At 47.2% G+C, this 24,014-nt stretch overlaps 7 protein-coding genes across 8 annotated transcripts; 3 read left to right on the forward strand and 4 right to left on the reverse strand.

Annotated features, from left to right (window-relative positions):
- The first annotated feature begins 5,931 nt into the window (after nt 1-5,931).
- Nucleotides 5,932-6,472, forward strand: LOC120948729 (39S ribosomal protein L34, mitochondrial). Its single transcript, XM_040365406.2, has 2 exons — nt 5,932-6,077; nt 6,155-6,472. The coding sequence occupies exons 1-2, from the start codon at nt 6,055-6,057 to the stop codon at nt 6,402-6,404; spliced, it is 273 nt and encodes a 90-aa protein (XP_040221340.1). The 5' UTR covers nt 5,932-6,054; the 3' UTR covers nt 6,405-6,472.
- Nucleotides 6,473-6,565: 93 nt separating this feature from the next.
- LOC120948728 (zinc finger protein Xfin-like) lies at nt 6,566-7,952 on the forward strand. The gene is made up of 2 exons (XM_040365405.2): nt 6,566-6,807; nt 6,882-7,952. Exons 1-2 carry the CDS (start codon nt 6,631-6,633, stop codon nt 7,761-7,763), a joined length of 1,059 nt encoding a protein of 352 aa, XP_040221339.2. The 5' UTR covers nt 6,566-6,630; the 3' UTR covers nt 7,764-7,952.
- A 594-nt stretch (nt 7,953-8,546) lies between these two features.
- LOC120948730 (40S ribosomal protein S6) lies at nt 8,547-10,836 on the reverse strand. Its single transcript, XM_040365407.2, has 3 exons — nt 10,717-10,836; nt 9,957-10,164; nt 8,547-9,867 (listed from the first exon to the last, which is right to left on the reverse strand). The coding sequence occupies exons 1-3, from the start codon at nt 10,720-10,722 to the stop codon at nt 8,774-8,776; spliced, it is 1,308 nt and encodes a 435-aa protein (XP_040221341.1). The 5' UTR covers nt 10,723-10,836; the 3' UTR covers nt 8,547-8,773.
- Nucleotides 10,837-11,356: 520 nt separating this feature from the next.
- On the reverse strand, nt 11,357-14,020 carry LOC120947421 (histone H4 transcription factor). Its single transcript, XM_040362746.2, has 5 exons — nt 13,870-14,020; nt 13,456-13,787; nt 12,724-13,375; nt 12,329-12,642; nt 11,357-12,233 (listed from the first exon to the last, which is right to left on the reverse strand). The coding sequence occupies exons 1-5, from the start codon at nt 13,892-13,894 to the stop codon at nt 11,496-11,498; spliced, it is 2,061 nt and encodes a 686-aa protein (XP_040218680.2). The 5' UTR covers nt 13,895-14,020; the 3' UTR covers nt 11,357-11,495.
- A 94-nt stretch (nt 14,021-14,114) lies between these two features.
- LOC120947423 (60S ribosomal protein L36) lies at nt 14,115-15,331 on the forward strand. The gene is made up of 3 exons (XM_040362749.2): nt 14,115-14,218; nt 14,495-14,626; nt 14,949-15,331. The coding sequence occupies exons 2-3, from the start codon at nt 14,504-14,506 to the stop codon at nt 15,165-15,167; spliced, it is 342 nt and encodes a 113-aa protein (XP_040218683.1). The 5' UTR covers nt 14,115-14,218; nt 14,495-14,503; the 3' UTR covers nt 15,168-15,331.
- A 191-nt stretch (nt 15,332-15,522) lies between these two features.
- On the reverse strand, nt 15,523-21,804 carry LOC120947422 (secretory carrier-associated membrane protein 5B). 2 transcript variants are annotated; one of them, XM_040362747.2, is made up of 8 exons: nt 21,659-21,804; nt 21,121-21,314; nt 20,765-21,025; nt 20,540-20,548; nt 19,562-19,896; nt 19,215-19,467; nt 18,962-19,104; nt 15,523-16,920 (listed from the first exon to the last, which is right to left on the reverse strand). In XM_040362747.2, exons 2-8 carry the CDS (start codon nt 21,175-21,177, stop codon nt 16,911-16,913), a joined length of 1,068 nt encoding a protein of 355 aa, XP_040218681.1. In that variant the 5' UTR covers nt 21,178-21,314; nt 21,659-21,804; the 3' UTR covers nt 15,523-16,910. The 2 variants fall into 2 exon arrangements, with proteins under 2 accessions (XP_040218681.1, XP_040218682.1); XM_040362748.2 differs by lacking the exon at nt 20,540-20,548.
- Nucleotides 21,805-21,957: 153 nt separating this feature from the next.
- LOC120951106 (bystin) lies at nt 21,958-23,808 on the reverse strand. The gene is made up of 4 exons (XM_040369637.2): nt 23,441-23,808; nt 23,248-23,374; nt 22,380-23,180; nt 21,958-22,305 (listed from the first exon to the last, which is right to left on the reverse strand). The coding sequence occupies exons 1-4, from the start codon at nt 23,709-23,711 to the stop codon at nt 22,029-22,031; spliced, it is 1,476 nt and encodes a 491-aa protein (XP_040225571.2). The 5' UTR covers nt 23,712-23,808; the 3' UTR covers nt 21,958-22,028.
- Nucleotides 23,809-24,014: the final 206 nt, after the last annotated feature.

Consider the following 24,014-nt stretch of genomic DNA (forward strand, 5'->3'; position numbering starts at 1 on the left):
ACTTTAAGGCGGATAACTCGATCAGAACGATAACTTATACAAATACCAACTTTGGACTTTGATGTGGCCAATCAGTAGAAAGGATACCTTTCGCTTTATCGCAAACAATAAACTGCTGCGGATGTGGGATGGAAAAAAAAAACTCGGTAAAAGAAAATACCTTTTCTCCCACGTCAACGCTCCGATGACTCACCACATCATAAAACAGCAGGCAAGACTAATTTGCTGAGAGTGTCATAATCTTCTTTTCTCTTTTAATTGTTCACCATCACAAACCTCTGCCCACCCCCCTTTTATCCATAGCACTTTTGTGCGAAAGCACGGTTGCAAATAGTTTTGCAAAACTATACAAGTGTGCAGCAAACACTTCCCCCCCCCCCCATGCTTTTGTCTTTGCTTTCTAACCGGTTACGGTGTGAGTAAACCATTTTCCCCCGTTGTTGCTTTCGCGTTCGCACACCAGGGCACACGGGAGGGGTGGGGGGGAGGGGGGGGGGGTGGTAAAACTTACCCTTCCTGCGCACAACTTGCGCAAACCTCTGCCAAAAGGAAAATGGCAAACTGTACAGTGAAAGCATCCGCACACTGACTGACTGAGCAAACGTAAATACCAAACCAAACTCCCCCATCCCACACTTCTCAATTACCATTGCGAAGCGTACATAATTCTTTCTACCATCTTTTTGCCCGTGTATTTATTTACCTGCCACGCTTCGGGAGCGCGCGTTCCATGCTGCGCTTTATGATTGGTAGGGCATACGTTACGTTCCAAGAAAACGATTGAAACCTCCAGTCGGCTCCTAGGGAAGCGATACCGCAGTGCAAAGTGCGGTTTGTTTGCAAACCGAAAGTTAATGAGATTTTCGAAATTCCGATTCTGCTGGGAAAGATTACATCGCGGGTATCAAAAATTACTAAACCAACGTTTTAAAAGCCTCGTACTAGGTAAATTAATATCTCTCACCAAACACCATTCCTTGGCAGCTAATTGATGTGCGGGAAAGTGCCAGACCCGTCCTGTAATTCGCTAATTGTGCGCTTAAGCGCTGTTCGACAACACTTTCTACCATCGGCTCGCCAACTCGGACCAAAGGGGGGAGGGTGGACAATTAAGAAGTGACTTTCGCCCGAAACTGGCATCGTTTGCCCTGTTTCACTCGAACCCATTAGGTGGTGGTATCGCAACACACTCACACAAAACTCGGATCGATCGTGAGCGCTCAATTCCACGAACTAGTCACCAGCTGTTTGGTGGTTAGAGCTTTTCGCGTGCTGGTACTATTGACTGACGGCGGTGTGGCGTTGATTGCATGGAGATAGAGAAAGAGAAAGAGAGGAGGGGAGAGAGAGAGAGAGAGAGAGAGAGAGAGAGAGAGAGAGAGAGCTTTTGTCAATCAAACAACCCTATGCAGGGTTGATTGTTTGCGCTTTAGATATCGCTTTGCGTGCAATCCTTTACCTTTCAGCAAACATCAAAAAAGCTTATTTTTGCTGCTTTTCTACTCTTACACCCACACCCACAAACACACACACACACACAAACAGAAACTTTCTCAAACTTTGTCACAAGTTTTTTTTATGTACTTGGTCCTTGTTGGTGTGTGCGTTTAACCGGTTATACCCAAGAAGACCGGTATTGGAACCTCACCCTACATGTTTTACACGTGAAGAATACTTTTTTTTTATTTTTTTTACGATGATATTGTTTTCAAAATACTTTCCACTACGGTTGATGATCATTAACGGCATGTTCTTTTCGTTGTTTTTTTTTTCTGCATTGGTTTTGGTTTTTGGTCCCTTACCCGTGGGTGTTAGAAAAGAATGTAAAATCTCCTCCTTATTTGCTCCTTCCTTTGCGGATGCGGTTGTTCATTAAGAGTGTTGGGGAGGTGTTCATGTTTCATGTTACGTTATAAGCTTGCTACAATGCTCCACCACAGCAGCAACAAGTCACTCCACCCGTTCCTCCAAATAATAACACAATACAAAATCTTGCAATAGAATTATAGCATTGTTACAAATCTACAGAAATAATAGAAAACTAGCAGTCACTCTTGGGAGAAGAGAATGGATTTGAGTGGAACGGTGAGGATAGGGTCCCTAAATAGATTTCCTTTTCCTAGCCGCAGAACACGTCCACGTACACGCCATGAATGGATTGTTGAAACCAAAGCAAGGGCTTGCCTCCAACAGCTTTCTTGCTTTCGCTACACTCACTATCCACTTCCGAATTGTACCGAACTACCGGAACCATGCCAGTTCAGTACAATTTTTTCCACCGGCTACCGGCTGGTGGGTACAGAGCATGATACAAACGGTAGCAGATATACAAGCAAATTTTTACACATTTTTATCAGTGCAGTATCGAACGACGGAACGGATGTACGGAAGACGATCAAACCAAGAGCAACCAAAAATAGAACGAACAACAACACACAACAGAACTAAGCTAGAAATCCCAGACAGCAAAGTGCTAAGTATGCCACACACTCGGCTAGTGCTTGACGACCGCTTCCGGGAAGGCACGCGCCAATATTACAGACAAATAAAAAAAACATTAGATAAAAATACAAACAAATACAATGCTACGCACCACGCGCATCCAAAACAAAACAGCTTAACGTTTTTTTTTCCCGCTGCTAACCCGATACCGACTCCAATCAAATCGACGGTCGGTCCACTTCGGGCACGCTTTTGGTCCTGGGACGAGAGATATCTTTTCCTCTGCCAGGCTGGCCCCGTCGCAACTGCTTGGTTTGGACGCAAAACGATGGCAGTGGCAGTGTGTAATAAATGGGGACGGAACGGTGCGCCCGCATCGACAACCGCCAACCCCTCTCCCAAAGGTGATGATAGGCTAGGAAGTTTTACATTCAACAAAAAAAAAGGGAGTACAGCACCGGGAGCAAGAATCTGTGTGCTACTACTAGGTATGGTATGTAAAAATATGGTATGTAAAACAAATAGAAACGGAATGAATAATGTAGGTAAGAGAAACGTGAATTCAAAGTGAACGAAAAACAAGGGGGTGGGATAGAAAAGTGAAGCCAAATGAAAGGAAATGTCCAGCAAGGAGAGCTAAAATCCTTTCTGCATCGAAACCGAACACTGGCATGGAAGGGAAAAACTCGCAAAACCAAAAACAAACAAACAACCAAAAACAACAACTTAAATCGATAAAATTCCACAGTGCCTTGTTTGCTGCGCATATAAGAGAAAGCTTATTATAAAAAGAGAGGACGTCAGGACAAACCGTTGTCAAAATGGGGCGCATCCGAAAACTTAACTAACTACACATAAACACACACACACGCACACACAATACATACACACAAAGAAAGTGGCAAAAGAAGAGAAAACAAGCATGTTTAGTGTGCAATAGGTTGAACGGCAGTAAAAGTAGTTCCAGCAGCTTTTTGCGCGGTGCAATGTGCGGTCGTTTCAGAGAAGATGATGGTGAGATTTAAAAACGTAAACAAAAAAAAAGGACGTGGTTTAAAAACAAAGTATATCGAGGGACTTGTGCTGATATGGGCAGGGGTAGATAGACAATGCGAAGGACTGCACTTTGCGCTCGTGCATATGCGTTTTTCCTAAATCCCATCCAAAAGCTTTACCTTTATACGCGAGCAGTATGTAGGAATAATAGGAAATAGTAGTAGTGGTAGTAATAATAGCAATAGATATTCACTTTTTGCTTTGTTGTTAAACAGTGAGCAAAATTCGCAACAAAAAAAAAATAAAAACAAAAAACACGCAGAATACACACAGATTATGCATATCGCGATATAAACATAAAAACTCGATTGGTTTTTCCCTCTACCAAAACACTAAAAACGGATAACCTAAGGTTTGTTAATGGCGCCTGTCCAGATTGAATATTTAAAATAAATGAACAAAAAACAAATCTAGCGTTAAGCCAGTCTCCTTCCAACAAATCTAGTTCTAGTTTACTAATTAATTGAATCCTAGTAGCCTCGCGTACGGATTAGGTAGATCATGTTTGCGGGAATCCGAGCGAGCCGCGTTACAAAAACAAAATCAGCAAGCAAGTAGGTGTCGATATGCAACACGCTCAACCACGTGGTTAACCTGTTTGCTTCGTTGCCTCTCTTTCTCGCTCTCTCTCTCTCTCTATCTCTTTATCTCTACAACATATTTGTCTCTTTCGATGCTTTTCCGTTTTTCCCGCAAACAAACTCAAAAGCTCAAAGCGTTAATCGATACTGTGTTTTTTTCCTATTGGAGATTTTAATCATATAAGAAAGTTGCGCATCAACTGAGAGGAATTTGAGGATGCAGTCAAACTGCAAACCCTCACCAATAAAATCTCGCCTAGAGCTAGCTAGGAACATTCTGAATAGCTGCACCCAAAGCAAACACACCCAAAGAAAGGGTCTAAGGCTAAGTATAGACCCATTAGTCCTACAAATACGTGCAATAATGTAAAATAGTGTTGGTTTTTTCATCTACGATTGTTGAACCTCTTCAGATGTTTTACGGTTTTCCAACGAGTTGTTCTTTATTTTTACTAGAAACATTAAAGTAACAATGCCAATTACAAATAAAACACACTCACACAACCATACAAAATGCTACTGTTTTCACCTATTGAAAGCGATATAGATATAGCATTAGAAGAAAAAATAGCAACATGCAAATAGTAATATATGAACGGCAGGTTCATGTGGATGCCCGTTAGCACTCAGCAACTTATCTCAAACTCCCAAAAACAAAAAAACAGCAACCAAATACCAAACTTTACGCCATTAAGCCCGTGTAGTTTCTAAGCTCAACTCTTTAAAAGAAGCAAAACCGAAACCGACTGCTAAATGCCCAATTCATTGCGCTCCAGAACGGTGGAACAAAACTAATTCAAACATATTCTTATAAAATGAGAAACGAAACACGCATGCACACTAATTGAAGCTTTATTCATTTTTTACTGAAAATATTGAAAAAGAATGTGAGTGGACGAATTCCATCAGCAACAAAAAAAAACTAAAAAGAAAAAAACTAGCTATAGGTATAGGAAAACAAACAAACATACCGAAATTATTCTGAGAAGCAAAGCTACTAAATTGAAACTGAATCTAGAGGAAAGAAGAAAATCAAGAAGATAAGGAGACAAGAACAGAATCAAACAAACAGAATGCAATACTCGACGGACCCTGCTTGAAGACGAATGGAGGGGTTAGGGGAGGGGAGGGATGGGAAGCAAATAATTCAACATGATAAACTACTTTAAATGGTTTTGACATCCGACAGGAAAATAATCTTAAAGAAAATAAATACCACTTAATGAAATAAAACAAACACAGTCACTAATGTGAATGGAAATTTCTTCATTTTTTCAAAACTAAAAAGCAAGTTCCTGTTTCTGTTTTAAAACAAAATAATATCACACACATCAAACGATTTCTAATACGGGAAGTATCATTGAAATTCAAAACTTTATCCATAAATTTCATGTTGAATCTATGTTTTTATTAAATTATTTCATTTAGTTCTTTATTTCAACTAAATGTATGTTTGTTCATTGGCTTAACGGTTATAATTTTGTCTACTCTGTTTTTTACCGTTCATTTTGAATACAATATTTTTGTCTGCACCTTACAGGGTTTCCCACGATTTATTGGTCAGTTCCCATGATTTTTTGGTGTGTTCCCACGATTTTTTGGTCGTATCCCATAAATTTTTGGTTCGTTCTCATAATTTATTGGTATTTTCCGATTGGATATCAATACAATTGGACCAAAAAATTCTGGGAAACGACCAAAAAATCGTGGGAACGCACCAAAAAAATATGGGAACCCACCAAAAATTGATGAGAACCAACCAATAAATCGTGGGAAACCCTGTATTGTAATGCACACCCTGTTTGCTCTAGATCAGTTGGGACAATTCTTCTGCGCACCCTGTGCCCAACTTTTCAACTGTCAAACGTGTAGCGAATCACAACAAAACATCACCGTGTGGCCCATTCCTGTTCACACAATTTACACAATTAAAAACCGTCTTTTTTCTTCATCGATCCTTCACAACGATTGTCCAATGGCATTGGTGAGATCTTTCCAGTAAGTAGCATCTGTCCCTCGATCAGGCCAACGAACGATTATTACCTACCTACTGTATCTCTTTACGTAACTTTCAGAATCCTCCTTCCCAAGCTGCCGGCCGTTCCTTTCTTCGGTGGCAATCTTTTCAACGGTCTTGCAGAAGCTACAGCTGGCGGTGCCTGGGGTCTGCTGTCGGCCCGCACAGTTATCCGGAATCAGTTTCCCCGCGCACGAGAAACAAAGCGTGTCCGGGTGCACGGATGGTGGAAACGGATGTCTACCCTGGCCGGGCGCCGGGTGCTGATGCGTAAAATACTGAAGGGCCGACATGTGTTGTCGCATTAGCGTAACGTGGGCTGTTGGAGTGTTTTAGTTGATATTTACGATAAATAAAGCGATGCGGTAGCAATGAATCGAAACGTGCTGCAGTTTGCTAGGACGATTGCATCTTTCGGAAGCACCCTGTATCGGCGCCTTGGAGGTTGTGTTTACATTACATTTTGACAGTTGCAGCTGCATCATAACAAAGCTCCGCACTTGGCGCTCGGTTACTGGTCGGTACAGTAACGCGATGGACCTCAAAGACGAATCCCAGATTGAGTTTACAATAACTAGCTTTACCACCTGCTGCCGGTTATGCTTATCGTGTAGCGAGAGCGAGGATTACTATGACATCTACCTTAGTTCGATCGCTTCCCACAGCGAGACAACCTTCGTGGAAGCCATACAGAAAATCACCAACGTAGAGGTAAGCACCGAAATGTAGATAAATGCATCGTCTACGTATTCTTTGACACTTTTCCCTTCATTTTTTGTTTCCAGCTCATTTCCAACAGTAAGCTACCGTCGAAAATTTGCAGACATTGCGCGGCCCGAATAGATGATGCGTTTTGTTTCGTGCGCGATTTTCTTCGCACCAACGAGATGCTTCAGAACTATCTCGATAACGAAGAATGCGACAAAGAAGAGGCGGAAGAAATAGATCTAACCACCGTGCAAGAACTATGCGAACTGGACCTAACCGATCAGCAGATCGTGACGGACGAGGAGAACGAGAACGAGCGACGCGAAGGTAGCGAAGAGCCCGAACACCCGGACGACGAACAGCTCGTGCACCAGCGTCACGACACTCCCGTACAGCCGAGCGGTACAAACCGGGGCCTAACGGCGGTAGATTTCATCCTGCAGCAGATTACCACCTCGCCCCAGAAGAAAAAACGGCGCCCCGACAAGTCTGCGCTCAAGCACCAGTGTAACGAGTGTGACAAATCGTTTCTCCGCCGGTCGAACCTGGTCGATCATTTGCGCCTGCACGCACAGCTGAAGGTGTTCGCGTGCGATTTCTGCGACAAGCGGTTCGTGCAGTCGGGCAATCTGAAGTCGCACATGCGAACGCACACGGCGGAACGGCCGTACCGGTGCAGCATGTGCCAAAAGGGGTTCACCCAATCGAGCGCCCTCAAGACGCACATGTTAGCGCACACCAACACGAAGCCCTTCGCGTGCGACGTGTGCGACAAAGCGTTCGTAAGCAGCTCGGATCTGTGCAAGCACAAGCTGACCCATTCCGCCCAGAAGCGCTACCGGTGCGTCATCTGTCCGGAGCGGTTCTTCACGCAGAAGGTGCACCTGCGGAACCATCTGACCCGGATGCATCCGACCAGCAACATCTCGGTCTCGCTGGAGGCAGGCGTTGTAAAGTAATTTGAGGGAGAAAATGAATGCGGCGGTGGTGTAGTGACTGCAGACTTTTCGATTGTAGAGTTTTGCACTCACTCATCCCTCTTCAGATGCGTAAGCTTTTAATGCTGTAGGGCCACATTGGCATGAATGTTCATAATTTTAAAAGTAAGCAATGAATAATAAAATCGGAAACGAACCACTGAACGATTACTCAACAAAAGAAAACGAATTAAAAAATCATCCTACTCCATTACCATCACACCACGTGGTAACCATGGAAACCATGGTGCGGAAGGGCAATGGCGTTGTCGTTATAAAAGATCACATCACTGTCGTGCAGTGGCTCAATCAAGCATGCCAGATTCCGATGATACCACCCAGTAAACTCCATTGAAACAATCCACGAAGAAGATGGAGGAATATTCGGAAGTTTAGGTGGCAAGATAGCAGCGTGGAGCTGTCCGCGGTGAAGACCAAGGTAAAGCGACTCTGGCACTGGGTAAGAGAGTAAATATCTATGGGAACGGAACATACCAAGCTGGGAGCCATATGTTGAGTGTCCTGGCTTGAGAAGCTAATGATTTCCTGACAATCCACAAGTTCGTTGAAAAACATTCCCTACAGCAAACTTTGTTTACTCCATCCGATGATGTGACTGGGCGTCCGTTGACCCTGAATGCAGGAGATTTGAATGTTGACTAAATTACGCACTATTGCGAAACGTTCGGATCATTCGGCATTCCGCACGCAAAATGCAGAAATGTCGACGGTCGACAGGAAAAAGAAGAAGCGAACATCAACCAATTGTACACCAAGTCCGATCCTTTATCATTACCTTTGTATTGTGTTTTTCTTCATATCGTTTAAGATTAAATTACAAAACCCCTAGTAGCGAATCCGGAACGAACCCAGGTCGCAGGTGTCCGAAGTCAGGATCGGAGCATCGGTGCCGCGGTACGGCGCCGTTGGGGGGCGGGTACCGGCATTTTTTTACGCTTTTCCACTCGCCACTGCTACCGATTGCAAGAAAATTACTTCTTCTTCGGCTGCTGTTGCTTCTTCTCCTTCTTGGCTGCGCTGGCCTCACCCTTCTGCTGGGCCGCCGGTTCCGGCTTGCGCTTCGGGGCTTCCTTCTTGGCTCCAGCCGCTGCCGGTGCCGCCGTCTCCTTCTTGGCCGGCTTCTTCTCGGCCGCTGCTGCCGCCGGCTTCTTGCCCTCGGTCTTCGGGGCGGCCTTCTTGGCGGCTTCCGGCTTCGCGCTGCTCGCTGCGGCCTTCTTGCCCGCCGGCGCGGACGCTGCCGCCGGCTTCTTCTCCTCCTTCTTGCCGGCGTCCTTCTTCACCTCCTTCTTGCCCGCGTCCTTCTTGGGGGCGTCCTTCTTCACCTCCTTCTTGCCGGCGTCCTTCTTGGCGGCATCCTTCTTCACCTCTTTCTTGCCATCCTTCTTCACCTCCTTCTTGGCGACGGTCTTCTTGGCGGCGTCCTTCTTGCCGGCGTCCTTCTTCGCGACCGCAGCCTTCTTGGCCGGTGCCGCCTCCTTCTTGGGCGCGGCGGCTTCCTTCTTGGAGGCGGCCTCCTTCTTCTTGGCCGCGGCCAGCGACTTCTTGTCCTTCTCCGACGTCAGCGAGCTGCGCGAGTCGCGGATCGAGGAGAGGCGCGAGTGGCGGCGCACGCGCTCCTGCCGGCGGCGCAGCGCCAGCAGGCGCGAGTACTGCGACTCGGCTTCGCGGCGCGCCTCCGAGCGGCGCTTCTTGATGAGCAGACGGTGTCTCTTGCGCTGCAGCACCACCGGCGTGATCAGACGCTGGATCTTCGGCGACTTGAAGCGCGGCTTCTGGCCCTCCTTCACCGGCAGCGGGCGCTTGACGACGTAGTGGCGCACATCATCCTCCTTGCTCAGGTTGTACAGCTTGCGGATGTTGCTCGCACGCTTCGGACCGAGACGGCGCGGCACGTTCACGTCGGTCAGCCCGGGAATGTCTTTCTCGCCCTTGCGCACGATCACCAGTGCCAGGGCGGACAGGTTCTGGTCGACGATGCAACCACGCACCGACTTGCGCTTGCGCTCGCCGGCACGGCGCGGGCGGTAGCACGAGTGGCCCTTCTTCAGGAGCAGACGGACACGAGCTGTAGTGAAAAGGGAGGGTGTGTGTGTTTCGGTCAGATAGGTTCGCGGTCTGTCACATAAATGCAGCCCTTGGCGGTCGATTACTTACTGTTCGTCAGCACACCCTGCTTCATGGGGAAACCCTGCTTGTCGTTACCGCCGGCAATCTTCAGGATGTAACCCTTCCATTCCTCACCGAGATGATCGGCGCCGATCTCCGTGCCCATACGCTTGTCATAGAAGTGACGCAGCTTGTGGTCGTCCGAGGGGATCTCGAAGGTCTTCTGAGCCCCCGTAGCGGGAAACGATACGTTCAACTGGAAGAGAAAAAAAAATAAAAAAAAAACAAATCAGCACACGGTACACCTCTCTTCCCAACGGGATGATCAACATCATCCACATTCCTGCGCCGCCATCATATCCGGTTGTGTCCAGATCTCATGCGTTGTATTCATGGCGAAACATATGATAAACATCGGAGTTCCAAATCGATCGCCGGCCAAACTGGCCAAAATCTTCCCCGCAGTGGCACTGCTACTCTACTTGGTCCTGAAACACGCACACACACACACACACACACCCCGGAGTCAATGAGGCCCGCCGGGTTTCCATATATTCATCCGTCCCGTTGCCCCAATCCCACACCCCGACCGCACTGCTGTCAAACGGTGGCGGATACGACAACGAAACACCACCACCAACCAAACACGCGTTGTATGCGGCTGGACACAATTATTCCCCCATTTTGTGTCGGCCCAACGAGAACAACGGTCGGCAAACATTGCCACCGCACTGCCGCAGGGCTGGCGATACGATTTGGGTCCAATTTCACCACATTTCACCCGAAATTCGTCACTATTCGATCGTACCTTCATTTTACACGTCTATTCCCATACACTCGAGGAGAGTAAAAAGGCTGTCAAAATGGACCGATTCTGCCAAGCTGAACACCGTTGCCGACTTCCGTTTTCCGTCGCGCAAATGACGTTTGGCAGCTGTCAAGCGTGTACCGTGCAGACGGGCGAATGCGTTCAATGTCGTCCGCTGGTTATGTCGACTTTGGGGCGACACATTTGAATTGTTGCTCATAAATTTATCAAAAATTGTGTGCTTATTTTTGTTTTATTACATTGTTCCTTTACCACGGAATAGTGACAAAATTGCTTTTCATAGGGGAAGTTTCCTATTCGCTCCATTTCTACGTGAAGGAACAAAACTCGGACGTGCATTTTAATTTGAAAGCAATTGGCACTGACTTTTGCTCACACGCGTTCTCCAGAACATTTTACCCAGGATTAACGGACCCAGAAATATTTTTCTTTCCCTATTCTCAATGAAATTTTAGCAATCGATCAGGATCTTGAGGGATAACCCTCTTGCAGTTCTGGTCAATCCATATGCTGGTCGATGGACCTGTGTCCCGTGTGATGTTTGTCTGCTGATTTTTTCTCAATTTGATTCTTTGCGACGACCTGCTCTACGACTGAATTGTCCAGTACAACACTACGATTCAATTGTGTTGAAGAGTTTGTCAATAATTAAATTTTATTCAAAACCCGAATTTATACTATTCAACTTAAGAAAAAAAAACATTTATCTACAATCCCAAATCAACATACTACAACGAACGTTCGATGATCTCGCGCACCTAGGCGTTGATTGACGGCTTTGCGCTCGATTTCAAGTACCGCTTCATTACCATAAAATCCTTCACATCCTTCGGCTGCTTGGTCGATTCCGTGCCGAAATGGTTCGACTCTTCCACCTTCTCCTGCTTTATGCCCACCGGTGGACGCACAGCGGCTTCCGCTGCTGCTGTTCCGTGCTGTCCCGGCAATTGTTTTGCAATCGCTGCGCCACCTCCCGATGGCGATGCCGTCGCTGCTGGCACTGCATTGGTTGATGATGATTCTGCTTCTACCGCTTCAACGCCCAACTCAATCTGAAACTTGCGTATGCCAATCGACTTCATGGAATTTATCTTAAGCTTCGGTTTCGGCGCATCCATTGCCTCCGCTAGGGCGGTTGGTTTCGCTTCATCTCGCATTGGTTGCACCGCTTTCGCTTGTAATGTTTGCTGTTTCCTTTTGCCTTTGCTTCCAGTCGGCCCAGTACCCTCGTTAGCCTCACCACTATTCTGTAACTGTTCCAGAGGCTGCTGCTCTTCGTGGTGTTTCCTCAGCTTTTCGTCCACGAACGATTGCAGGCGGTACATGCCGTCAGTGTCGGGCTTGAAGCGAAACCGCGACATCCCCGGCGGCCGTGCCATATCGTGCTTAAAGAGAAAATGCTTCTTCAGGGAAGTCGATGATTTGTAGCGTAAATGATTATCGCAAAGATGACACGCGTACACCGGTGTTGGTAAATTATAGTGCCAGCTGATGTGCTGATGATGAAGAAGGGGAAAAAGAGCAAACGTATAGTACACACTTGTGGAAGACATTTACCAACTAACCTCCCGGCACCAACTTCTGAACCTACCTTTTTCAAACCAAGTAACGTCCGGTAGACGACATTGCAGCCAAACTCCTCGCACCGGAACAGCTTCCCTTCGTGGCCAAGTATGTGAGCCACCAGATCTTTCTTGTAATGGGACGCATAATCACACTGCGGGCACTTGAAGTCACGCTGGTTCAGGTGCTTGATGCGGATGTGTGCCGCCAGCAAGCCCGGGCTGGAAAATTTGGCTGGACACAATTCGCACGCGTGCGCCTGTCTGTGATACTGCATGTGATTGCTCAGCAGCGGTTTGGTGGCATAGTACCGACCGCACTGGTCGCACTGATACTTGCGATCTGTTGGCGATTGTATGGGAGCGACCAATAAGTGAAAATGGGTGTTTTATAACAAAACGATAGTAGGCGAGGGTAACTTACGTGCTATTTCCAGCTGTCGGTTGCAATGGTCGACGAACTTATCGCGAATCCGGAAGTGTGTACCACAGTTAAAGCACGCAATGAGCCGCTCCGTCGTGTGCGATACGAGGTGCTTCATCAAATCCTTCCGACTCGTCAGCTTGCTTTTCGTGGTGCAGAGCGCCCACTTGCAACTAAATTTTTGGCTTGACCACTTTCCGGCTGGCCACATATCGTCAATGTGGCCCTTCACGTGGTGAAAGAAATGCAGTGCCTTGTTGAACCGATCGCTGCACTCGTTCCATTCGCACTGGAACGTGACCGGCCGGTTGGTGATCGTGTTCCGCGTCCGGCTGTCGTTGTTACAGTTCGGCAGCTTCAGCAGCAAATGCAGGCTGGCCCCGTGCACCTTCAGCTTCGTATGGTACGCATGGTAGTGCACGTGCCCGACAAACTCGTACCCATCCTCGGTGCTGTACTCGCAGAGATCCCACCGGCATGTATACTTTCCGGCCTCCGTCTCCAGCGCTAGCTCGGCGTGCGATTCGACGTGCAGGAAGTATTTGCGATCCGTGCCGCTCATGAACTTGCACTTGCCCCACTCGCACTCGTACTTGTAGCTTTTTCGCATCTCAGTATCGGTGAATTTCGCACACCTTACGCCAACAGGAACCTGTCGAATGCAAGAAAGACCACAATTAGCAGCGTGTTAGCACAGTGGGTGTATGTAAAAATGTAGGATCAATTGATTACATCGAGCGCTTCCAAATCAATGTCATCCTCCGGTTCATCGTCATGGTTACTCGCTTCCTCCAGCGCTTCCAGGTCCATTTGATCGAACTCTTCCTGCTTCTCGAGCCAACTGCTGATGTCTGCTTGTAGGTCGTGTAATTGATCAACGCTTGATGGCACTGCTGCCACCGCCTCTTCTGAAACATTTTCGGAAGCTGCTGGCTCCTTCGTCTGCTCCTCTTCCGCGAGCTTAAGCTTCTTCGATTCGGTAGACAGTTTGCTGCTTGGTTGACTTTTACGCTTTTTCGAGCGCTTATCCATTGCTGAGGTTTTTTTGAGAGGCTCGTAAAACACTGCAAATAACAAATAAAGTCACGCTAGAATCGCCTCCTCGCGAATCGCACAAAACGCGGGCTGTTGAGACTGTAAACACACCCGTTTGACAGCACGTTCGATCCATGCTGGGCCGCAACGGTCAGGCTGGCATCATTTGTCCATCATTTGTGGGGTTTATGCGTTATATTATTTTCCGCAATACAGCTCAAACTTAGAATTACTTAAGAATAAAATGTATTACGCATTTCAAATATCCAACACTGCCTGGATTTTTTTAATTCGCTCTTTTCAGGTCGACATTCGCACGCCATCGAACGCATTCGCCCGACCGACGTTGACAGCTGTCAGTGGCAGCGGCTGTCAGAAAAGATCAACTTCCGCCTGTGCGACCCATCTACGCATCTCGACTGGCCTTTCGTGTTCTTTTCCGGCTGTCAATCGCGAGGAGGTAAGATGTGACCGTGGTGTCGTGCGGATATTTTCACCAATTTCTTCACGAGTTGTCCAGGCGGTCTCGAGCCGAGAATGGCGACATCTTGCGCCACCGCCGGTCGGCTACGCGTGAAGCAGATTTTGGTGCCATTTCGCGATTTATACTAAGCAAACAATTAACACGATGTTTTCGCTGTTTCTCTCTACTCCCGCAACTTCCGTGGTGTGGCGTGTTGCCGCTGGCTGATGTGCGTTTGTTGTCACGCGCGTGTGTGTGTGCGCGCGCGAGCAGGAGACAACAATGGCTCCGAGATACGAAATGTGTGTCGGCCTGAACAAGGGCCACAAGACCACCAAGATCAAGCAGCTGCAGTACCGCGGCGACCGCAAAGTCAAGGGAATCCGCCCGTCCCGCCTGAAGGGTGTAAGTATGATACAGCACAATCTGTCCTTCTCCCTCTGCTGTGTTCAGTGCACCGAACGCTTCAGTTTGTCCATGATGAAACCTCCATTAATCCATTCACAGACAGTACGCATTTACCTACTGGCCGCAGGCTGGCCAATGTTCTATTGGTCGGTTCCTGTTGGTTCGGTTCGCCGAATCGTACACCCTGGTTAAATTTTGGTTCTGACGTATTAAAGACACATCAACGCCTTTCCCCTTCCAGCCAATTGAGAGCAATAATTAACCATTTACATTCCCAATTTCTTCTTCTTCTATCTCTTTCTCCACCTGGAATGTACAGATCCAAACCAAGCACACCAAGTTCGTGCGCGATCTGGTGCGTGAGGTCGTCGGTCATGCCCCGTACGAGAAGCGCGGTATGGAATTGCTGAAGGTGTCGAAGGATAAGCGTGCGCTCAAGTTCCTGAAGCGACGCCTCGGCACGCACATCCGTGCCAAGAGGAAGCGCGAGGAGCTGTCCAACATTCTGGCCCATATGCGCAAGGCCGCGCACAAGTAAGCCACCAGCACCACCACCCTCCTGTTGCCCTCTTCGCCGGCTGGTGGAGAAGATGGTGACGACTACTACTGCGCATCGTCGGCCTTGTGATGATGGTGCGTGTGTGTTTGTGTAAGGATTGAAACATTCTTGAGCGAATAAAAACTTAAGATCATAAACAACAATTCGTTGCGCGTTGTATTACTCTTCGCCTTTTGCTGTCGCTGGAATATTATACAATTAAGAATCTATAACGGGCGGCAGGCGCATGTGGCCATTGACTTTGTCCGCTTTCATGGCGAGAGCAATACGGCCAAGATGTGTCATCATTAAAGTAGTACCAACTCTATCCCACCATTCTTGAACACACCTGGTCTCTGCTGGTTGTGAATGGGTACAGTGAATAGTTTTATTCGTTCATTAGAAATTTCACATCGAGCACATAATGTTATGAGTTTAATCTCTATTCCCTTGCACACTCTACTTTCCTCAATTTGTGGGGTAAAAGTGCATCATAATAAATTATATGTATGTACCTTAGATGTTGATGTTAGATAAAACAAGCGATCCTCGTTCGGTTGCTGCGCGCTCGTGTTCTGCGCTATCAATTAGTAACAATTCGCCTACTATTCCTTCTAAATGTCTTTTTGTTTTAGGAAAATGAATATTGGATTTGGATTCTTGTTAATGGTATGGGGTTGCCGTTAGTAATGTTCAATTCTTGTAATTAAGATATTTCCTTTCTCACAATTATCAGGTTACATCTAGCCTTTCTTTAGCACACGTGAGAGTTTGTCCTCTTACTATATTAATTAATAAATCTGCGCTCTGTGGGATGTGCATAGTAGGAAACAAAGAAGAGATTTCAAATACTAGAGCCCCCCATCCACAGCATAGCCTACTTTACGCTCATTCGTTTCGTGTAAGTATCAACACACACATCCTCCACTATTGGTGCGTGTAGTAGATAATGTGTCGGTAATAATTTAAACATTTTTGACACATTTACGTTCAACCAAATCCTATTATCCCTACAATTACGGTCGGTTACCGCGTGGCGACTGGTCCAATCATAAACAAGCGAAAAAGCGCACAGGACGGGAGAGGGGGAAGGGAGCGTAAAGGAAAATGGGGAAAATGACCTCACCGACATGATAAAACATCGACGAAAACACATCAATTTCATTCGGGTGGGATTTACTTTACAAGCCATAGCCATAGAAGCATATAAAGGAACATAATAACGAATTGAAACGTCCTCAAGTCGAGAGGAAAGGGATACAGTTCCTCAATGGATGTAATTCCCGATGGGAAGGGTGTTCCAAAACGGTGCGGAAATGACACAGGCATGGATGAGAACAGAATGGAAGCCATGCGCCAGCTGGAATCGGGATTAGAGACTGACATAGGACAACACATACGCGCACACACACACACACATACGCACACACACACACACACACACACACACACACGTACACACATCTAGGTCCTAGCATAGACACACGTTTCCCTCCAAGACGGTAGCAACGCCAGTGGTGGTGGTGGTGGTGGTGCTACACTGTTTGCCCTCATGCTATCTTTCCGGCCGCGGAAAGGGTGTGCGGGAGTGTGGGACATGGCTAGAGACACTAGAAAGTCGGGGGAGCCAAATCCTGCCGCCTATCCACGAGACCACGCGCGCGATGAATGAGGGAAAGATAGGCTGGCGGGGGAGGGGGCCAGCATCGCATCGAACGGTTGTGTGCGCTCGGTACGGTTTGTTCAATATGGGCTAGAAATGTAGAGATAACAGCAAATACAGAACGGGAGAGGGGTTTGATTACTTCACCAATCGACAATCAATCTAATTGCGGGGTTAGAGGAGTTGTTAGAATGGGAAGAAGGAAGATTTACGGCACACACTCACAACCGCAAATACGCTGGGTCCTTTGTAGGATCCAACCGATGCGTGTATCTGGGTACCAAGGATTTAGCAGAAACAATTGGTGGAGAGATCATGCAATCACACAACAATAGAAACAAATCAGAAAATTTAGTCTAATCTATTAATCGCATTCCAAAAGGTAGGGATTTTAAAGGTTTGCCGAAATTGGAGGATGGAGAGTGATGTGGAAACGGGAAAGCTAAAGCTTCTAAACGATAGGAACTGTGTAGAACGAATTTAAATAATATACTACATATGCTACAAATGAATAGTTCTCATGCCAAACCAGACTTAATGAAAATTACAACAACAAAACAAAAACCATCATTACAACCTTCCATTTGTTTCTCTAGAGTTCATTGTGGTGAGTTCTTTATTCGTGTAATAGTGTTTTCGGTTTTATCTCTCGGTCGCGTCATCGTAAATCTAAGATAAATATAAATCATAAGTAAAGTTTTCCATGATAATGATTCGTGCAGCGTGGCTTTCATCTCATCCGCACTCCGTCATTCCGCGCCGCGGCGTCCCAATTTTGCACACTATTAGCTCAAATAGTTGTTTTTTTTTTAATTAAACATACTTAAACAGTCACTTTACTACACTCATGGACTCATCGCCTAACTGCATCGACTGCATCATATAAATTGCTGTGAATTGCGGAGAAACAGCAATGCCGCGGGCCCTACCGCTTTAAAACGCTATTTACTGATGGATTTGTTTTTCTGTCTGCTTTGCCTAAACTAATGAATCAATCTTTAATGCGCTCGGGAGCTAATTTCAACTCAAAATCGGAATCGTGTATTAATACAGCACAAAAAAGGAAAGGCGCGACCCTCCCAATCATGATCACATAAAGTTAGTAGAAAAAAAGAAGAAAAAAACTGTTAACGTAAACGTGTTAACAGCACGTGGCGCAGTGGTGTGAACGTTAATTCATTTCCATTGCTCAACAGCAAAGCCCATCGTTAAACGCCACTTTCTTACTCCGTTCCGCTTTGGTTAAGTGACGGAATTGAATGAGACCGATGATTAGCGTGCATTGACATCTACATTTTACTCCTTTTTTATCTGCCTGTTAGTTATATTACGTACGGCCGTAGTAACGCCAAACACCAGACAAAAGTGTTGGAGAACCGCACCACAGACAGGTCATAATAGAACGGTAAATCAAAACATCGAATGAAAAAAGGATAGGTGGTCACCACCGTGCACTACCTTTTTCCTATAGAAAAGCAACGATTAAACATAACAAAGCAAAAGAAAGTCGCGCTTCCCCCGAAACAAAATATGTAAGGCACTACAATATAACGGATTCGCGTCAGGAAGTTGTGAAAGATTACTACTAGCAAAAAGGGGGGAAAAATAAGGTCACTACTAAACATCTAATACCATAAGGGAGCAAACGGGAATCTTAGAACTGTTCTGCTAAAGCAGCACGAATTGCGAAACGTTCTATTTTTGATCGATTTTTTTACTTTTTCGTATGCTTGGGGACATCATAGAGACATCATAGATCTATGCCGCACCGCCTGTCCATCGGCAAAAGGGAAACAGGGAATAATAATGGAAAGTAATGTCCCAACACAAGCTTCGGGATGGAAGCATTCGAAGCATACGAGTTTCGCAAAAAGAGGTAAAGGAAGGTGGTAGTGCTGATAATTAAACACGGTAGATCTTGATGTCGAGTTGTTTTGTAGGGGAGTAATAGGGATGTAAGTAGTAATAGTAATAATAACGTAACAGTTCGTATTGCGTTTGTGTGTGTGTGAGGGGGGGGGGGGGGGGGTGTTGGCAATTCAGAAGTAGAAGTAGCAATGAAAGTAGTGAGGAGGAGGAAGAGGAAATTGGTGTACGCATATCTAATGCGCCACTCCCACTCCTCTAGTACCTGTTCAGGGTGCTCGAGACGGAGGCACGGGCGGCACCGGCGGCCGCGTCCCGCACGATCGAGTTGCTCATAAACTGGCTCTGGAATTCTTCGCGTGCCTTGCCCATCGTGATCTTATCGCCCGAGCGGTAGATTTGGTGTATCTATGTGTGTGTGTGTGTGTGTGTGCAATGTAAACGGGAGTGAATAAAACGAAAAGTTAGGTCCCATCGATAGGGAGGGGGGGGGGGGCAGCGGGAGAGGGACAGTTTACCTTGGTCAGCATGAATATGTTGCCCGCAGCGCAGGTACCGTAGGCAAGTGCTATGCACATCAGGAACAGGCCAACGACGACGCCCCAGCCCGAGCTGAACTGGCTGATGGCCATGATGACGCCGCACGTGCCCGAACCGGGGAACCCGATCGTCTGTATGGTGGTCACGAGCGCTTGGAAGGAGAAGATGAAGAAGAACATCATGAAGTTGAAGCTCGAGTCCGTCTTGAAGGCCTTGTACGCTGGGCGATACCTGCAGGAAAGAAGGGAGGAAGAAGGGAAAGAGAGCATAGGTGAGTGGGGCAAATTCTTTATTTTTCCATCGGCCCAAAGCAATGGCTATCTACCAGCACAGGAAGGATGCAGGAGTAAACAGCACGGCATAGAAGATGCTCAACCCGAACGTGCGGAACTCGCCCGAGTGGATCAGTATGACCAGCCCGCCGAGAATGTTGACCACCATCACGAGCGCATAGAACATCCACAGCTTGTACAGACGGGTGACCGTCTTCTGGAACTCGGACGGAATGTCGAGGCTGATGTCGTGGTAGAAGCACGGCTGCATCGGGCAGAACGCAGGCAGCGGGGGCCAATTGTTCGGCTGTCCGTTCGTGCTGCGCATCATGTTCGCTTCCCGGCGCTCCAGTTCGCGCGTTTTGCGCTCCAACTCTTCCTGGGCACGCTGCGGGAAAACGAGATGGTAATCAGCAAGTAAGATAAGCATTCGGGCAAGTATTGGAGAGAGAGAGAGAGAAAGAAAAAATACAAAAGAAGAAAAAAAGTGACTCAATGTGATCAATATTTTTGTTAGTAGCTGTACATAAGACGGGAAACAATAAAACAGCAACCAAGTGAATTTGTGTTGCGAAACCGTTCCGCGGTGAGTAAAGCAATGAAAATGCGTTTTTGATTGGGACCAATTCCAGCACCTAATCGAAGTACGAAAATCAATCAAGGGAGCGCAGTGCAGGAAGCGGAAGCAGTTAATTAGTCATCTCACCAACACGCTCGCAACGGACCTTTCGCTGTGTGCGGGGCTCGTGCGTAGCGTTGGGCATTTTGATAAGGCACAGTGCGCGACAGTGCCACCGAACAGAATTGTCGCGAAGCACGTAAAAAAAAGAGACCCTGACGTTAGCTAAGAGGAGAAGAAGCAAATCATATTTCTTGCTTGAGTTATTGATAAGAGCTGAATTTGAGGCAATTTAAAAACAAACAAAAAAACCGAAATTTTTGAGAAAGCTTGTTAACAAAAAAAAAAGAAAAAAGAACGAAAGAAGGAGCGGAAATGAGGACAAGTAGCTACAGAGCACACTCAAACATACCCGAAGATTCTACATAGGTTCATCGGAATAAGGTCGCCGAGACGCCGCACCGGAAGAATCGTCGCCAATGTGGTGGAAGATGAAAATATATTATAGAAACCGATTAGCCGGATATGCGTGCCATATGGTATAGACGTGCCGTACATGGGACACAGGTGCGCTCCAAGGGGGCAAGCGGTCCTGGGAACCTGTGGGAATCAACCAACACACTGACTCCAAACCTACCTCAAGCTCAGCGGTCGAGATCTGTGTCATTCCGTCCGGTTTGCTTCCGCTCGCGGCCATTGCCCCATTGCTGTTCGTTTGAAACTGTGCACCGCTCTGGTTGTACACCGGCGGGGACTGTGTGGACGGATGCAGCGTGGCCGGCTGGCTCGCGCCACTGCCATTTCCCAGCACGTTGCGATCATTGTCGAACGGTCGGTAGTCGTCGAGGGTCTGTTGCAAGCTGGTAGTGTTTCTCGTGATCTGCTGTATCGATGGATCCTGTAAAAAGACGCACAGATGGAGGAAGCGAGCTAGAGAGTAGGAAATCACTCCCGGTTTCTCCGCCGGCGGATCGAATTACACCCGACACTTACCGCAAACGGATTGTCAATCTCCGGCTCGCCGAACGGATTGTCGTTCAATCCTGCCATTGTGCCGTGCGCTCAATATCACCGCACCCGTAGCAGCCGCCGCGATACAACTTGTCGAGCTTCACAATCTTGGCTGCGTCACGCCTGCAACACCAACACCACCTCACTCCAAACGCCTACCGAAGGTGGAAGGTGGGCTGGTAATTGAAGAAACAGAGAAATGCCGACCGATTAATAAAAGCTTCTTCGAATGTTACAAACACAAAACTGTGTGTTTGTGTGTGTGTGTTGGGGTGGGAGATCGGGGGCCACTTTTGCTCCCTGTGCTGGAAGAAACTGAGCCTGCTGACGAGGACACAGCAAAAGAGGAGGAGGATAACTTTTCCTCCTACTGCCCACTAACGTACAGCCAGCAGCAGCTACGTCATTGGGCTCTGTTATCAGTGTGCGGCACTTGCTAGTATGGTAGCTTTGTTTAGCACCTAAACGTAAACCGATCGAAGCGATACACTTGCAGGACGTTGGCCGTACAAACACTTACTTTAGCAAACTACACGATGGGTGATGGGACACCGAATATCGACACTTTTTCGTATGTTTTCTCGCGCAAGCAGCTGGAAAAGCGAACTGCACGGGATGTTTCTTTTTTTCTCTTTTTCTTGGCTTACTCATCCACTTGACAGCTTGAGTTTTGTGAGGATTCGCACACAGTGCTGCCGGACGGTCATATAATGTGACATTTGAATGGAAAAATGAGAAATCACAAAAAACTTTTTTTTTTTTTTGAAAACACCGCAGATATTTTAAAAATTTGTTTTAAAAATACTTTATGCCATCAAATGGAGTTTGAATATGGAATAATTTTAGTTTATTACAAATTATACGATTTTCACTTCCCGCTTCCCTACAAACTACAACTCTTCTTCATCATCATCGTCATCATCGTCGTCATCCTCGTCGTCCTCATCGCTATCCATGTTTTCGTCGGGCTGCTGTCCGCTGGCAGATTTCGATCCCCGCTGTGACCCGTGACCCATTTCATCATCCTCCATGGGTGTGTAATCATTATCCTCCTCGAATTCCACCTCCCCTTCGAGCGCTAAGCTCTGGCCAACTTCTACATCGCGACACTGGGCTGCCTGCAGTTCGCGGCGAATTTCGGGTGTGATTTTGGGATGGGATTTTTTCCTGCAATAAAACAAAATAGTACACTGTTATACAAAACACCGTTCCCCCGGGGATTACCGCTTGAGCACACTTACTTCAGCAAATGCAGCAAAGCGTCCCGCTGCTCGGAGGAAATGTCGTTCTTGTAGCGCTGGGCAAACGTAAGCAGCGCTTTGTGCCACAGCGTGGGCAGCTCCCGCTTATCCTGCTCAAACTTGAGGAAATGAAACACGGCCGCATCGACCACACGGTACGGCAGGGCGTACCGTTTGTCCAGTATGATGCGGATAAACACGGAACACGCGCCGGAGTATTCCATTTCGCAGATTTTCAGCAAACACGCGGCCGTGTGCAGCACCGGGATGGACGTGCAGCTAATCACGCTGCCGATGATGATTGCCTCGCGCAGCGTGCAATCGCCTGCCTCGAGCAGAGGCAGCACGATGCCCTTCATAAAGGCGGCCGGTTTGAACAGGGCCTTTTTCAGCGAGCGATACAGATAGAAATTCAGCCGCCCGTACTCGGCCAAATCGTCGCGCACACGTGGCAGCAGCACGAGATTGTAGAACCGCTGGGCCATGTGCTGGGTAAGGCCGGAGCAAAACAGGCGCGTCGCCTGAAACATGGCAGCCGCACTCCACTGCTGCGGTTCCGTAATGTACAGAAACTGTTCCCAGTTGCGCAGCTTGGGGATGAGCTTGAACGCTTTCGGAATTTTGCCGTTACGGTAGCGCTTCAGCACATCCCGCACGCCCTTGTACATCTCGCGCACGTTCGGGTCGATTTCGTCCAGCTTGAGTGACGCGTTGTCGGAGAATTGTGTTTGAATTTCGGTTTGCTTCTCAGTCATTTTCTCCAAGATGATATCGGCCAGGGTGCGTGTTTTGGTGCCATCTCTACGGGGAAAAACAGCATCCACTATCAGTACAAAAGCGGCTGCAATCCACCCGCGAACACACTTACTTGTTTTGGAACATTTGCAGCGCACGCTCATCTTCCTCGCTGATTTTAATATCGTCAAACAAATTGTCTCCATCAATGTCGCCTTCATCGTGCTCCTCCAGATCAGACTCGTCGGAGGATCCTCTGTCTGCGAAGGGAACCGAAAGTTTAGAGCAAAGGCCGAATCTACCCCCGGTCAACACACCCCACTTACCATCCAATCGTTGCCGTTTCTTCACCGCAGCTGATTCTTGCGGCGTCGGCCCAAAGGAGCTGTCGAGGAAGTTCAGCTCGGCCTGTTGTTTGCGAGCTACCGCAAGAATTCTCTTCGACGTTTTCGAGTCAACATAGTTGCCTTCCTCGGCGCGCAGTCGGATTTTCGGCTGTTTTGCTTTCTTGGACACGCGGCCTTCGTTCGGCTGTTCGTCAAAGGACGATTTTGGTCCGGTGAGTTTCTTTATACGGTGTGCCTTTGATTTGCCCATCTTTTATTGGAAGTAGAAACTGCTTTCCCCGTAGAAGAAACACGAGCCAAATCCGCACTGGCGACCGCACGAAAACAAAAACCTCGTGTGAGCAGCTGTCAACAAGCCAGCCGCGAGTACAGTGAAATTGACTATACTTTGACAGTTTGCAAACGTCATTACAGCGAGCGCGGTTTATTTAAAAAAAATCGTTATGCACGTTGATCGAAAAAACGGTCTTAAAGTTTTTCCAACAAAAAATATTTTTCAAAATTACACATCATAAAACGACCATTGAAAATAGATATGTTACAAGACTATCAG

Source organism: Anopheles coluzzii, chromosome 2 (assembly GCF_943734685.1).
Source record: "Anopheles coluzzii chromosome 2, AcolN3, whole genome shotgun sequence".
Classification (NCBI taxonomy): Eukaryota; Metazoa; Arthropoda; class Insecta; order Diptera; family Culicidae; genus Anopheles; species Anopheles coluzzii.

Excerpts from the sequence above, each read along its gene's own strand:
- LOC120948729 (XM_040365406.2), top strand. The coding sequence starts at position 6,055 with ATGGCATTGGTGAGATCTTTCCA. Across the intron at positions 6,078-6,154 it reads GCATTGGTGAGATCTTTCCA|AATCCTCCTTCCCAAGCTGC; the intron begins GTAAGTAGCATC and ends CGTAACTTTCAG.
- LOC120948728 (XM_040365405.2), top strand. The coding sequence starts at position 6,631 with ATGGACCTCAAAGACGAATCCCAGATTGAGTTTACAATAACTAGCTTT. Across the intron at positions 6,808-6,881 it reads AGAAAATCACCAACGTAGAG|CTCATTTCCAACAGTAAGCT; the intron begins GTAAGCACCGAA and ends TTTTGTTTCCAG.
- LOC120948730 (XM_040365407.2), bottom strand. Across the intron at positions 9,868-9,956 it reads GCAGGGTGTGCTGACGAACA|CTCGTGTCCGTCTGCTCCTG; the intron begins GTAAGTAATCGA and ends TTTTCACTACAG.
- LOC120947421 (XM_040362746.2), bottom strand. The coding sequence starts at position 13,894 with ATGGATCGAACGTGCTGTCAAACGG. Across the intron at positions 12,643-12,723 it reads CCGACAGCTGGAAATAGCAC|ATCGCAAGTATCAGTGCGAC; the intron begins GTAAGTTACCCT and ends AATCGCCAACAG. Across the intron at positions 12,234-12,328 it reads CGTTACTTGGTTTGAAAAAG|CACATCAGCTGGCACTATAA; the intron begins GTAGGTTCAGAA and ends CTTCATCATCAG.
- LOC120947423 (XM_040362749.2), top strand. The coding sequence starts at position 14,504 with ATGGCTCCGAGATACGAAATGTGTGTCGGCCTGAACAAGGGCCACAAG. Across the intron at positions 14,627-14,948 it reads GCCCGTCCCGCCTGAAGGGT|ATCCAAACCAAGCACACCAA; the intron begins GTAAGTATGATA and ends TGGAATGTACAG.
- LOC120947422 (XM_040362747.2), bottom strand. The coding sequence starts at position 21,177 with ATGGCAGGATTGAACGACAATCCGTTCGGCGAGCCGGAGATTGACAAT. Across the intron at positions 21,026-21,120 it reads AGATTGACAATCCGTTTGCG|GATCCATCGATACAGCAGAT; the intron begins GTAAGTGTCGGG and ends GTCTTTTTACAG. Across the intron at positions 19,468-19,561 it reads CCTGCATCCTTCCTGTGCTG|GTATCGCCCAGCGTACAAGG; the intron begins GTAGATAGCCAT and ends TCTTTCCTGCAG.
- LOC120951106 (XM_040369637.2), bottom strand. The coding sequence starts at position 23,711 with ATGGGCAAATCAAAGGCACACCGTATAAAGAAACTCACCGGACCAAAA. Across the intron at positions 23,375-23,440 it reads GAAACGGCAACGATTGGATG|ACAGAGGATCCTCCGACGAG; the intron begins GTAAGTGGGGTG and ends TTCCCTTCGCAG. Across the intron at positions 23,181-23,247 it reads CTGCAAATGTTCCAAAACAA|AGATGGCACCAAAACACGCA; the intron begins GTAAGTGTGTTC and ends TTTTCCCCGTAG.